Source organism: Protopterus annectens, chromosome 8.part0, assembly GCF_019279795.1.
Source record: "Protopterus annectens isolate FY-2018-M chromosome 8.part0, PAN1.0, whole genome shotgun sequence".
NCBI classification, from domain to species: Eukaryota; Metazoa; Chordata; order Ceratodontiformes; family Protopteridae; genus Protopterus; species Protopterus annectens.
Genome location: NC_056741.1, coordinates 1,109,887,775 through 1,109,903,408, shown reverse-complemented (window position 1 = coordinate 1,109,903,408; position 15,634 = coordinate 1,109,887,775). Strand labels below are relative to the sequence as shown.

At 38.7% G+C, this 15,634-nt stretch overlaps 1 protein-coding gene across 1 annotated transcript in view; it reads right to left on the bottom strand.

Moving 5' to 3' along the window:
• TUFT1 (tuftelin 1) overlaps positions 1-15,634 on the bottom strand; it is a 268,035-nt gene that overhangs the window by 153,711 nt on the left and 98,690 nt on the right. Inside the window, exon 6 of the mRNA XM_044080638.1 lies at positions 7,739-7,846. Within this exon, the coding sequence (XP_043936573.1) occupies positions 7,739-7,846 (108 nt within the window). The remainder of the gene's footprint in view (positions 1-7,738; positions 7,847-15,634) is intronic.

The window sequence follows — 15,634 nt, the reverse complement described above, 5'->3', positions numbered from 1 at the left end:
AGGATGTTGGTACTTCTCCTCCTCTTAAATACTGTTAAAAAAAAAAAAACTTCCAGATCTTTATCATTTCTTCCCTCCTAGCTTCCAAACTTCCACAAGATTACCATCTCTTCCTGGAGACTTTCCTGTCGATTGGTTATACATCAACATCACCATTTTTATCTCATCTCTTCCTATCCTGTCAGTAATTGAGCCTCGTCCATCTCTGACCTTGGCATATTTAATTCTTTCAGTAACATTTCCATTTGTACATTTTCTTGATGTCCATATTTCTCTGCTTTATACAGACTTGCACAGAATTTCCAAAATATTTCTAATACCTCTACAGGATCTCATTATCTTCCTTGTTACAGGCTTCCTAAGCTTGACAACACTATTTCTACTTTCTGTTGTTCATTGTGCTAAAAGTTTTTGTGCTCTAGAGTTATTATAAAAACAGCTGCTTAACAGCAATCTTTCTAAACTCATGCATATTTACGAGGTAATCCCTTATTTTCTGTTTAGCATTCTGCAGTTGCTCCTCTTCTTATTCTGTGAGATTTCCCCCATTTTGCAATACTTTAACTTTTGCCAGTCCTGCTAAATGATTCTTGTTACTTCTTAACCATATCTCCCTTTCTTTTATTTCCAACCTCTTTTTAAACTTCCCTTTATTTTATCCCACTCCCTAGCTATATTTTCAAAAGAAATTTCTATCTTCTCTAATAGCTCCTGAATAATTTCCACTACCCCTTCTTTAAATTCTTCCGATTTCAACAAGCAGGACGGGAAGCAAAAGTGTCTCATTTCTATTTATTTAGCCTGTGTTTTTATTTTAGTTATTACTGGCGCATGATCTGAAACAATTATTGCATGCACATCAAGACCTTGAATTAAATGCACATGTTCCTGTGAAATGTAAATTCTGTCTAGCCTAGTCCAATTTTTGTATCTTGGAGAATATGTAAATTCAAAACAAACTCCTAGTACTGAATTCACATCTTCCATGCCAACTATTTTCATAAAATTTCTTCAAAAATCTACCCTCCTTTGTTATGTTTTCCCTTCTAGGCCCCCCAGACACATCTTTACTGTTGCAAATCAAATTCTAGTCCCCACCTATAAGTAATATTCCTTGCTGAAAACTGATTTCTCTCAGAACTTTCTTAAGCCCCATTACAGCAGTTTTAGGTGGAATATAAATATATGCCAGTGTAATCCTCCTTCACTGCCAGTAGCTCCTTAGAAAAAGATAAAAAAGATAATAATGGTAGATTTGTAGTACTATCACTACTGGAAATCCTCTTGCGATGAATGAAAGTACTGTTTTCCTTTGTCTCAGGAATTCCACCGAATAACTACCCTGAAAACCTTTCTGTATCAAATTCATGTGTTCAGTTCTTTCCAATTTTTTTCCTGTAGCATAACTATTTGTACTCTACATTTTTAATGTAGTTCACTACTCTCTCTTTTTTTGTATCTGTGAGATCACTGACATTTAAAGACATTACGGAAAGCAACACTGTATTAAAAAAGTTATTGCCACCTTTTATGTATATAATTTTTTTTTTGTTAAATGTCTAGTTACAGTTTTTGTATTACATGCATACACTGTTTGTTAGGTTGATGGCTGATCTTTTATACAGTTGCTTCTTGTCATATCCATTTGGGCCTATGTCTCATCTTACAAACAACACCCCAATACCCCCCAAAACCTATTAACTTAAAAACAACACACAAAACTATGTACATCTTCAAATATTGAAGTTTTTCCTCCTAATAGGAAAAAAATCATTCCAAGACGCATGGTCCAGCCTGTTCTTGTGACTGTTATCTGGTTTTGTCTTATCTTTATAGCTCTCCCAGCTCTGAAAACACTTGAAATGCTTTCAGAGAACATGATCTTCTAGCCATTTCTCTTTAACAGATAGTCTCCTGGAGACATGTGGACCAGATAAAGAATTGTTACGAAGCATACATTTATTTGCAAGAAAAAAGCCTTATAATATTAAATATCCTTTTTTTCATTTACTTGCTTTCTCTTAAAACATGTTACTACATCAAGCTAAAATCCTTAATCCAGTCATTCCCCTATGCAAAGAATAAGAAAAAGCACAGTTTTTTTCTTTTATCATGTTGTTTTAACCAGACTGTTTTTTTTTTACATCGCAGTGCCTACATTTCTTAAAACTGAACAAGGAGAAAGAGAGAAGAGAAACAAAGAAAAGAAAAACACAGAAGAACCTGTTTACACTAGTACCCCCATTATACTTAATAACTGAGAAAACCTTACTTTATAGCATGCAAAGAAAATCATGCACTATGAAAACAGTACCATTAGGAAAAAAAAATGCTTTACTTACAGTTAACTTTCTTTCTCCTCTTCCTCTAGCCCAAGTATTTTTCCAAATATTAATGACATGAAGTAGGGTATATGCTTTATAAAGTCCGAAAAAGTACAATATTTCTGGACTGTCATGTCTGATAAATATAAATTATTGCTTTGTAATCCCATATTTGTCAATTTCCAAGTTACTGGTTTTATTCCTGTTCATCTTCATCTCAATCTCCCAAATCCTCCCTCTGCTTCATTTCCAACATACTCTCGATTCTTCTAGTCGACACTTGTGCTTTTTTCCTTCTAGCAAGCATCTTCCTTTGAAACATTGGAAAATACTTTACAGGCACTCTCTATGGTCTTTATTATCAGAAGAACAAGAAGCAGAATCTCCTTCTGTTTCACAGATTACTTTTTGTGAGAAACTTTTGTAATTCCTCCTTAGCATGTACTTAATCAAAAAATGATTTTGTCCCTCCAGGGAAGAACAATTTTGAAGACAGGTGGCACAGTAGTTTGAATCTCATGCCTGCTTCTTGACACTCCCTGAATATTGGAATAAATGTACTTCTCTTCTGCCTGGTGTACAATGAGTAATCATTCTTCACAAATGTTCTGCTGTCTACCACTTTTAGTAGTTTGTCCTTCTATTTATTTATTTATTTTATTTTACATTTGTTGACCGGGCTAGTCTAACTGGATACATGTCCATTTTCAGTAGAGGCCCGGGGAGATAAGCTCCGTGGAAAACAAAAATAACAAAAACATTTATATTTACAATGAACATTATAGGTTAACACAGAATTATCAAAGAGGTCTGAATACCTCACAGTGCAAAATGCAGGTACAATACAAAATGCAGGTAGAATACATATTATAACCTGGGGAGATAAGCTTAGAGGATAAAAAAGAAATAAAAACATTTATATTTACAATGAACATTACCGGTTAACACAGAAATTATCAAAGAGGGCAGAATACTTTACAGTGCAAAAAGCAGGTACAATACAAATTACAGGTAGAATACAGAATAAAACGGAAAAAGGCAGTTTATTGTATAATTATATTAATAAAGGGTTGCCACACTATAAGTAAGCACAGAGGATGAAAAAAGGTTAGGTATAGGAAATGCTATTGTGGTTAATAAGGAAAGTAGAAGTTGTTATTGAGAAGTAAAGGGTAGGCAGTGCCTAGTTTGAAGAGAAAGATGATTAGTCAGGTTTAGTACAGGGGCATAACCAGTGTGTTCTCAGGAAAAGTTTGTCTGTTTTTTGAAAAGTGATGTAGAGGAAACTGAGGAAAGTTCACTGGGGAGAAGGTTCCAGGATTTTCCAACAGTATTAGTGAAAAGAGAATCCCCAGCCCTGTTATTAGATTAAGAGGTTTTTACAAAAAGTTTATGTGATGAACGCAAGAATTTCAGATTATTATAGGGGATGATGAGGGTAGATAGTATAGGAGTACTGGAAGGTTGGTAAAGAGTCTTATGGGCAATGGTTAGTTGGTAGAATTTAAGCAGATTCTGAAGTTCAAGCCATCCTAGCTGCTTAAGATTATAACAATGGTGGGTTCTAAATGGGTTGCCTGTAGCAAATCTGACAATGTTATTGTAGGAGATTTCCATTTTGGTGAGGTTATTTTTAGATAGATTAGTATATATGGGAGAGGCATAGAGGAGTGTAGACATTAGATGAGTGTGAGCAATAGTTGTTCTGGCTGTTGGTGAAAGGAAGGGTTTGATCCTGTAGAGAGAGAGAGACGAGTTTTTTTGTTAACAGTTTTTATAGTATTGTTGATATGGATGTCAAAGGTAAGGTTGCTGTCTCTGGTGATACCAAGTAGTTTGGTAGTTGGGTCTGGTGATATAAGAGTACCATTAGTGAATGTAATGGAGAAATCTATTGGGGAGGACTTGCGAGTAGGATTGAAAAGGAGGAGTTTAGTTTTTTGGGGTTCAAGGGGAGGCAATGCTGTGTAAACCATTGTTCTACTGTATTAAATACCTTTTGGGTAAGGGAGTGAAGTTTGGAAGTGGATATGGCTGTTTCTACAAGTGTGGAATCATCTGTGTATTGTATGCATGTAGCTTGGGGGATTGCTAGATGAAGGTCACTGATAAATATGGAGAAGAGAAGGGGTCCTAGTATGGACCCTTGAGGGACACCAAGGTTAACAGGCAGGTGGGTAGATAGAATGTTGTGCCAAAGCACCGCCTGTTGTCTGTTATCCAAGTAGGACTGGAACCATTTTATAATGAGTGCATCTAGTGACAGGGATTTGAGGATATTTATAAGTATTTGGTGATTAAACATATCAAATGCCTTGGACAGATCGATAAACAGCGCAGAGGAAAGCATATTGTAGTTACGGTTTTTGTTAATACAAGTCAGTAAAGGAAGGGAGGGCAGTAGTAGTGCTGTGGGTAGGTCTGAAACCATGTTGACAGCTGGAAAGTAAGTTATTATGGATTAGGTGGTCTAGCAATTGCCTATGGATGCATTTTTCCATAGTTTTTGCCAAAGGTGAAAGTAGGGTTTATGGGACAGTAGTTGGAGAATTCAGTAGAGTTTCCGCCTTTATGAAGGGGGATAATATGGGACACTTTCCAGATGCTAGGGATGTGTCCTTCACTGATGGTTCTGTTAATCAGAATGGAAATGGGATGGGCGATGGATTTGGCTGATTTCTGTAGATATTCAGCAGTAGTTGGTCTGATGGAGAGCATGGTTTCAGTTTTTGGATAAGGGTAAGAATATATGTTGTTGGGACTGGTTGGAAGAGAAATGGAGGGGGTGGGGTTGTGTTAGAGGTAGGTATAGTTACGTTATTAGGTGATAGCTGACTGGCAAGTGTTTGAATGGCCTCAGTGAAAAAGGTATTGAAGGCATTGGCAGTATGCTTGGGATTCTCCTGGTCTGTGCCTTGTTGATTTGGTATAATGGATTGACCTGGGTGTAGTAGTTGGGTAATACTTGCCCAGAATTTTTGTGGATTAGTATGTTTAGTTTGCTGGAACTGTAGGTAGTAATTTATCAGACAGTATAACTTTCTTAGTGTCGTTTCTCAGCTGTCTGAAGTTTTGTCGGTCTACAGGGTTTTTAGTCATACGCCATTTGGCCCAGTATTTATTTCTGAGGTGGATTTTTTGTTTGGTTTCTTTTGAAAGCCATGGGGCAGATTTAGTTCTAATTCTAATAGAGCGGGTTGGAGCATGGTCATCTAGAATGGCTAGGAATTTGGAATTAAAATATTTAACAGCTTCCTCCAATGGGAGGTATTTTAAGGGAGACCAGTCGCATGCTCTTAGTTCGCTTTGAAAGAGATCAAGGTTAAAGTTTTTCTTGGACCTAATATTCCTGAAAGTGGTTGGAGTGGAAGCATTGGTTTTATGCCTGATGATGTAGGTAAGTGAGTGGTAACTTACATCATCAGGGAGGGTTCCAGATTCATATACATGGGGATGGTTATTTATGAGAATCCAATCCAAGGTACTTTCTTTCTTATTAGGCTTCTGCCACAGTTTTGTCAGAAAGAACTCCTTCTGCTGATAGGATTGCATCTTTACTACAAGAAGTTGCTTTCTCATAGCCAGGTTTGGAGCATACACATGGCATGCCCTTTCAATTAACAACTCCTGCTGTGGAATACCAATATAGTTGCTTATGTGTGCTTTCATAAAATTAATGCAGTCTGTTCTTTCCAGCTTATCTGGTACAGCAAAAAAATCTCAGGTTTTCCCTATCTGCTCTATCCTCTAAATCTATTATTTTTTCAAACCTCTCTTTTTGAGAGGTCCCATTCAGCCAGCCCTTTCTTCATTTTGACCTCTGTTTCTGCAGTTTTATAACCTCATCTGAATATCTCTCTAAATTTTCTTCCATTTTTTCCAGTCTTTTGTTGTTTGAGTTGATATACTTAATCAGTGTTTCATTTATTTTAATCAGGTCTGTGTGCAGCTGTCTTGTACTTTCCTCTAGGTTGCTGGAAGTCATGTCTGGAGCTTATACTGCTTTTTGCTGAACAGCTGTAGTACTTTTCCCATTCAGTGTTTTTCCTCACATTTATGCAGTTGATTTTCTTTCAGGTCCCCTGTATTTCTTTTTTCCTGGCATCCAGGCAGTGCACTTACTTGCCAGTTACTGAAATTTACCCAGACATACAAGTCCACTGGCTTTCTTGGTTAAGTTTCTGTTCTCACATTGAGTAACATCTTAATTCTGTCTCTTTCAAAGTGCAGCAATCCTGGAAGTCCTTTCCAATTCATGGTCTTATCTTATCCCTCAATACTGAACTAATCCAAACAGCAATCAATAAAATTATGTTACCTCATCATGTCGTCGAACATTAAAGAGAATGACACTGCCACTTCTTAGCCAACTTTCAGACATAAATAACTCAGGTACTGTCCACATCCAGCTAACAAAGTAACCTCCAAATCTTTCTTCATATATTCCAAAGACATTATCCCAAAATCAATAACACTTGTAAAACGACTTGTCACAGTATTAACAGCAAAAAGGGCCTTTCCCCAAATCTAACACAGCTGTCCCAAAATACTAGAAGTTCCCACATTTCACCTTTAGTGAACCTATCTTACAGCATGAAATTTCAACACAACCATAAATCGGTGATATTGGCTAAGATTACTTCACAGGTACGCTTTTCCAAGCTTTTTCCATATCTTTGCAGCTTCAAAGGCAACACCTTACTTGTGCTTGCTACTAAGGAATCTCAACATTACAAAAATGCTTAATTAAATATGTTTTGGCTAATGCATATAAACTCTAGAAGCATTTAGAACATAACTGATTTTTATTTTATTTATTCTTCATTTTTTATTTATTATTCTTTGACGGTGCAGTGGTAGCATTGTTACCTCACAGCAAGAGGTTCTCCGGTTCAGTTCTTGGTTGGGGTGCCTTCTGTACAGAGTTTGCATGTCTTCCCTACGTTCGTGTGGGTTTCCTCTAGGTGCTCCAGTTTCCTCCCACAGTGCAAAGACATGCTTCTGAAGCTTTTCTCCCTGGGCCTCCTTTGAAAATTGGCTTTGTTCCAAGTCGGACTTTCCTGGTAAGCAAATGTTAAATAAAATAAATAAATAAAATTATTCTACAGAGTATTAAAATGAATGCAAAACACCTTTATAAATGAACTTTGTAAAAACTGCAAACATACTTCTGTAAAATAAATTTATTGTAAATCCTCAGTCTCTCTTACAGCATTATATAAAATGTGCTGACATATAATGTAACTTTGCATGCGTTATGTTTTTTGTAGTTGTCTTTATCCAGCAGTTTGGGACATGGCTGAAAAGGGTCTGTGTACCAAGTCCACCTATCTGGTTGACAAAATAAAGAATGAATGAATGAACATGCAGTTTGCATCTAACCCAAGAAACCAATAACAGACACACTCACTCACCTGGCTATCATGGTCGGTCTGATGTGAATTAAGGGTAACAATACTTCTTACATCATGTTCTGAGGGGAGGGATCTGGTACTGAAGCCATTTTTCTTGTCTAATGAAAGCTGTAAAATGAAGAGATCATAGTCTGAACATCTGGGCCAAACATATACACATTCCTTATTTTATTCATCAATTCATCCAGGTAGGTATTTAAATTCTAGTCATCTAACTTGCCTACTGAAGACAAAAATTACAGTTCTGGAATAAAACGTGTAACACAGCTACATGAATAACAGAAGCTCACAGATTAACGCCGTGTTTAAGAAAATATCAGACTGTACCTCACCAACTCCCGTCCGTTACACAGCACAGTACAACACTTTTTTTTAAACTTCCACAACTCAAATCACTGTCAACAGTGTTTCCTCCCAAACCATCCCGATCAAAGCTGCACAGCCCTCTGCATATTCAACCTTCCCTAGCGGTTACTACTGCCACAAAGGCTATTGTTGCTGCCCCATTTACATCACATAGGAGGTATGAGGCTTTCACTAATCTGGAGAGCTGTTAACATTACTATGTAGGCTGTTGTTGCTGTCTCCATTACAGCACAGACAGGCTATGGCACTTTCACTGATCTGGCTCTTGTTTACATATACTATGTTGCTATTTAAATGCACAACAGGATGAAGTTCCCTGGGAAACTGTATGAACTGCTAACTATCATGTTGTTTCATACTATAAAATCAACATTCACAGTAAGGAACATAAATTGACATTAGCATCTGCAAACCAGTCAATGGGAATTAATTGAAATTCCATGGCTTAAGCATAATCTTGGAGGGGAAAATAGTACTTGGTTTCCACTAAAATTATGTATAAAGCTAACTCTCTTTTCTGTATATGCTGGTCTGTCTCTATCTTTTGCTTGTTTATGCAACAAGAGTGAACCTGAAAAGGGCCACTAAGTCCGGTCTGCCTACCACCTACCTTGAATGAATAAATGACTGAACATACATATATACTTTTGGGGGGGAGCATATGTTTTACAAAACATTTTGATGAATGCTGGTGGTTTCAATGAGGCTCTTCTATGTATCTTATCAGTATAATAATATAACCAGCTATTTTATCAGACCATTACTAACCGTGTACTTCTTTGTCCTGTTCAGACCACTATATCAAGCAAATCCTACACTTAAAAGTAACTGTTCTCTCCTACAAACATGGCAAACCTCTCTGCATTCATTCTTACACTAGACTTCTTAATTACAGCATTACAAACTGCAAGAACTATCAGCACTAACAAGACACATCTAGCCCACTTAACTGCCCTCTAACTCCAACTATACAATTATTAACCATTCAACATTAACCATTCAACAGCACTTACAAAAAGCTTATTAACGATAACCCACCACTACATGTAAGCCAACTGCTACCTTCCCACACCCTAATACAGCTTTCACAAACTGATCTACTCAATCGGTCCTACTCAAAGCATTTCTTAGATTTGTAATACGACTAATGCCATTGGTGAACACCTTCTGTCACAATCCTGAGACCAATCATGGACCACTCCCCATTCCCTATCACATCCCAGCTCCACTTAAAATAACCATGATTAAAGCAGGGAGTATCCTAAACACACTGGCACTGCTACATGGCTTTCTATTCACTCATCCCCGAGTAACTGAATCCTGGGTAAACCAAAGCACTTTGAACTTAAAGTGACACTTCCCTGATTACAATTATCAATTCAATTGTAGACTAGACAACAGAATGTGCAGAGAAAATTGTACTATTATTTCTGAACAAGAAAAAACAGTCATAAGTCCTTTTCACAAAACTCTCCACTAAATTACCATGGTCCAAACTGGTTAGCCATGAGCCTATCTTAAGAAATACCAAACTCGCTTCTTATTGTTGCACACACCCAGCAAAATCACAATAAATTTCCATTCCTTCCAAATGGTATTATGAAACAAACTAAAGGCCAACCAACACATACTGATACCTGTGAACTTCAATATCAAGACCCCATTCATCCTTATTCATGTATGCTAACTGTAGCCCTTTTGCTGCAAACACATCTAAGACAAAATACTGTACCTAATACACACACACACACACACACACACACACACACACACACACACACACACACATCCAGGACAAGATGATCAATGTTCTACAACATTAAACATGAAAGTAGACTAAATTAAAAAAGATAAAAACTTTGTTGTAAGTTTTTGCAGGGGGGAAAGCGCCCCGGCACCCACACCCCCTGCTACTTAAATATATCAACTCTGAGATCGCACTACAGTGAAGAGAACTGTAAACTTCCCATCCTGTGTCATTCTCTTCACTGCAGTGCGACCTCGGAGTTGGTATACTTTAGTAGCAGGGGGTGTGGGGGGAGCAGAGGGGCTTGCCCCTCTGCAAAAACGTGAAATAAGAAGTCTACTTTTTTTTTTTTTTTTTTTTTTTTTTGAGTTTGATATTGCAGAACTTTGATCCTCTGGTCCTCGATGATCAGAGGTCAGATGTTCTGCAATTATGATACTGTGAAGGGGACCCATATGTATATAGGTATATGTATATATATGGATCTACTGTACTTCCATCAAAAGAACACTTCCTTAAAAAAACGAAAGTGCACTTTCGTGAAGAATGTTTCAACGAACCAACCAGGAATACCAAAACAATGTTTTTGCAGGGGGCGGAAGACCCACCTCCACCCCCATGTGGGGGCTGTGCCCCCACACCCCCCTACTTAAATATACCAACTCCGAGATCGCACTACAGTGGGGAAACAGGTAAATTGAAATGTTGAATTTCAGTATCTCAAAATCACAAAGTGGAAGGATCAGAAGATCGCAACCCCAGAAGCAGGAAATTCAAAATCTCGAATGACGGAGATTTTGAATTAGCGGTTCTGGTGTTGTGCTGTATTCATGGATTCAGTTAAGTCTTTTTGTTTAAGGGTGTTGTGTAGGAGCTGTAGTGTGTGTTGTTACTGTGATGTGTATGCGACAGGAATGTAGTTTGTGTGGTGGTGTTTCGTGTGTGCTATGTAGTGTGACCTTGGAGTTAGAATATGTAAGTGGGGGGGGGGCATGGGGTGCAGGGAGGCTTGCCCCCCTGCATATCATAAGGGTAGGTGTGTGTGCTTATTTAGTTGTGTGTGTGTGTTGTATTGGTGTTTTGAAAGTGTTGGGAGTTTGAATTTCATGGTTTTGTGGTTTTGGGTTTTTGGATTTTCCACTTTATGGGCTTGAGATTCTGAAATTCGAGATTTCAGAATTTTGAGCTTATAAAAGGGAATCCATATATATATATATATATATATATATATATATATATACATATACATATACATATATATATATATATATATATATATATATATATATATATAAAATATAGTGTGTGTGTGTATATATATATATATATATATATATATATATATATATATATATATACACATACATACATATATACATATACATACACACACGTATGTATGTATGTATGTATGCATGCATATTAAAACACACACACACACACACACACACACACACACACACACACACACACAGTCAGCTTTATGTGCCCAATTATGAATGTGAATCATAGTATGAAACACAAGTCAACAGTTCATATTTTTCCCAAGGAACTTTGCACACGACAAATCTATCACCTTACCTAACCCTTACTATAACCCTAACCCACGGACACTCAAAACACGCACTCCTGTTCCTAATGTTGACATTTTTAGTACATCCAAAAGGTTTTTGGCATTAGAATAACAAAAACACTGACATTCTTCTAATTCTTCTTTCGGCTGCTCCCGTTAGGGGTCGCCACAGCAGATCAACTGTTTCCATTTCTTCCTGTCCTCTGCATCTTGCTCTGTCACACCAACCATCTGCACGTCCTCTCTCACCACATCCATAAACCTTATCTTAGGCCTCCCTCTTTTCCTGTTACCTGGCAGCTTCATCCTTAGCATCTTTTTCCCAATATACTCTGCATCCCTCCACAGCACATGTCCAAACCAACGTAATCTTGCCTCCCTCTTTTCCTGTTACCTGGCAGCTTCATCCTTAGCATCTTTTTCCCAATATACTCTGCATCCCTCCTCAGCACATGTCCAAACCAACGTAATCTTGCCTCTCTGGCTTGGTCTCCAAACCTTCCAACCTGGGCTGAGCCTCTAATATACTTATTCCTAATCCTGTCCATCCTCATCACTCCCAGTGCAAATCTTAATATCTTCACCTCTGCCACGTCAAGCTCTGACTCCTGCCTTTTTGTCAGTGCCACTGTCTCCAACCCATATAACATAGCTGGTCTCACTACCCTCTTGTAGACCTTCCCTTTCACTCTTACTGGTACTCGTCTGTCACAAATCACTCCTGACACTCTTCTCCACCCACTCCATCCTGCCTGTACTCTCTTCTTCATCTCTCTTCCACACTCACCATTACTCTGAACTGTTGATTCCAAGTACTTAAACTCATCCACCTTCGCCACCTCTACTCCCTGCATCCTCATCATTCCTCTATCCTCCCTCTCATTCACACACATATATTCTGTCTTAGTCCTGCTGACCTTCATTCCTCTTCTCTCTAGAGCATATCTCCACCTCCCCAGGGTCTCATCCACCTGTTCCCTACTCTCACTACAGATCACAATGTCATCTGCAAACATCATAGTCCACGGGGACTCCTGTCTGATCTCATCTGTCAACCTGTCCATCACCATTGCAAATAAGAAAGGGCTCAGAGCTGATCCTTGATGTAATCCCACCTCCACCTTAAATGCATCCATCACTCCCACCGCAGACCTCACCGCTGTCACACTAGCCTCGTACATATCCTGTACCACCTTTACATACTTCTCTGACACTCCCGACTTCCTCATACAATACCACAACTCCTTTCTAGGCACCCTGTCATATGCTTTCTCTAAATCCACAAAGACACAATGCAACTCCTTCTGACCTTCTCTGTAATTCTCCATCAACACTCTCAGAGCAATCATCGCATCTGTAGTGCTCTTTCCTGGCATGAAACCATACTGCTGATCACTAATCATCACCTCCCTTCTTAACCTAGCTTCCACTGCTCTTTCCCATAACTTCATGCTGTGACTGATCAGTTTAATCCCTCTGTAGTTTCTACAGTTCTGCACATCACCCTTATTCTTAAAAAATCGGTACCAAAACTTTTTCTCCATTCCTCAGGCATCCTCTCACTTTCCAAGATTTCATTAAACAATCTAGTTAAAAACTCCACTGCCATTTCACCTAAACACCTCCATGCTTCCACAGGTATGTCATCTGGACCAACAGACTTTCCGTTCTTCATCCACTTCATAGCTATCCTTACTTCCTCCTTGCTAATCCACTGCACTTCATGATTCACTATGTGCACATCATCCAACCTTCTCTCCCTCACATTCTCTTCATTCATCAACCCCTCAAAGTACTCTTTCCATCTGCTCAACACACTCTCCTTGCTTGTGAGTATGTTTCCCTCATTATCCTTTATCACCCTTACCTGCTGCACATCTTTACTAGCTCGGTCCCTCTGTCTAGCCAATCGGTACAGGTCCTTTTCTCCCTCCTTAGTGTCCAACCTTTTATACAACTCTTCATATGCCTTATCCTTAGCCTTCGCCACCTCTCTCTCTTTGCCACGCACCTCATCTCCTTATACTTGTCTACTTTCTTCATCTCTTTGACAATCCCACTTCTTCTTCGCCAACCTATTTCTCTGTATACTCTCCTGTACGTCTTCATTCCACCAACAGGTCTCCTTGTCCTCCTTCCTCTTTCCAGATGTCACACCAAGCACCTTTCTAGACATCTCTCTTACTAGCTCTGCTGTAGTTACCCAGCTATTCGGTAACTCTTCACTGCCACCCAGTGCCTGTCTTAACTCTTCCCTGAACATCACCTCACAATTACCCTTTTTCAATTTCCACCATTTGATCTTTGGTGCTGCCCTCACACTCATCCTCCTCTTCTTGATCACCAATGTCATCCTACAAACCACCATCCTATGCTGCCTAACTACACTTTCCCCTGCCACCACTTTACAGTCTCCAATCTCATTCAGACTGGCTCTTCTACATAGGATATAATCCACCTGTGTGCATCTTCCTCCACTCTTGTACGTCACCCTATGCTCCCCCCTCTTGTTAAAATACATATTCATCACAGCCATGTCCATCCTTTTTGCAAAATCCACTACCATCTGACCTTCGCGTACCTACCCATCACTTCCTCACCCCTCTGTTCCCTTCACCAACATGCCCATTGAAATCTGGTCCAATCAACAAAAACACTGACATTACGGTCAGTTAAAAAAGCACTGCATTTGATCAAAAACCACGACGGTAAACTTTGTTGTTGACTGCTTTTAGTCAAAGTTTAATTCAAGTTTGCAGTACAGTGAAACTCACTCCACTGAACCAATCAAAACTGAACTCCACCTGGACCCCCCACCCCACAGATAAATGTTTTTTGCAGGTGGAAGACTCCCTTCTTTACCCCTTACTTTAAATATACCAACTCCAATATCAAAGCACAGTGGGTGGAAAAAGGCAAATTCCTTAATCCCTGTATGTGCATTCTTGCAGAAAACACCCACATTGCTGTATGCAGCTACCAGTGTTAAGTAAATCTACCCGAAAGATTATTTACACTGAAATACACCAAGGACATGCACATGGTCGATTAACTGGAGTTAAAACCGTGAATTAATGCAGAACACTGATTTTTACCATGTGCATTCCGACTATCCAAACAGGAGTGTGTGTTGTGTGGTGTGTGTGTAGGACTCTACCTGATATACACATTTTACATAATACATTTCACATTTCCCCAGTTTGGTACAGTCCTTTCAGAAAAAAAAAGTAAACTCAACCCTGTAATCTAATAAAGTCCTTCCCATACTCTGGAACAGGCTACCCATCTATTCAAGCATTGTTCTTCATTAGCACTCTTCAAGAAAAATCTTGATGAGTGGATGGAAAATAGGAAATACACCCCGGGGATCACTTGTGTGTGTCTGCAGGACAGTGGCACAGGAAAATAACTTTCTTGGGTGGCGTAAGCCAGGGAACCTTGTTGGCTAGGCTTATGTAGGCCCTTGGGCAGATAGCCTAGTACCTACCTATGAACCTAATATATTTAAGGGATAAAACATGCAATCATGCACCTAACAAGACAAAAAAACAAATTTAAGGAATGTCACAAAATAGAAAGTCTGGTACTGGGAATGCAAAGCACAATAACTCCTCGGCTCGGACAAAGAACACAAGTTTATTGCCAAACACAACGCACAAAAATTCTGTTCTGATGAAGTCTGCAATAGTCAGATGAAAGCGCTTAACCGTTAGTGTTGGTGGATTTTTTGTGCATTGTGTTTGGCAATAAACTTGTGTTCTTTGTCCGAGCCGAGGAGTTATTGTGCTTTGCATTTCCAGTACCAGACTTTCTATTTTGTGACATTACGTTGTTGCCAAATTTAAGGAATGAAAATACTACTCTCTAAATTCTCACAACTTTTTCCAGGAAGAAAAAGGTATACTGGCACGTCAGTGGGGATATTTTGACACACATTTCTTAAATTACAACACAGAGAGTCAGAAGAATAAGTACAGTACAACTCTGCTACATCTAACTCTATATCTGAGAACATGCACCTTCCAGCCTTAAATGTCTGAACGGATATTTTTACCAGGCTATTTGCAGTAGGTAGCTATGGACAACTGTAATGCATTACTCCATTTTGTTTAACAAAATGACAAAACTCTGACATGCATCAAGTATAATTACTGTTGCGGTACAACCACAAGCAGCAAGCAATCATCTCAATCTATTGACTCTTGCTTGT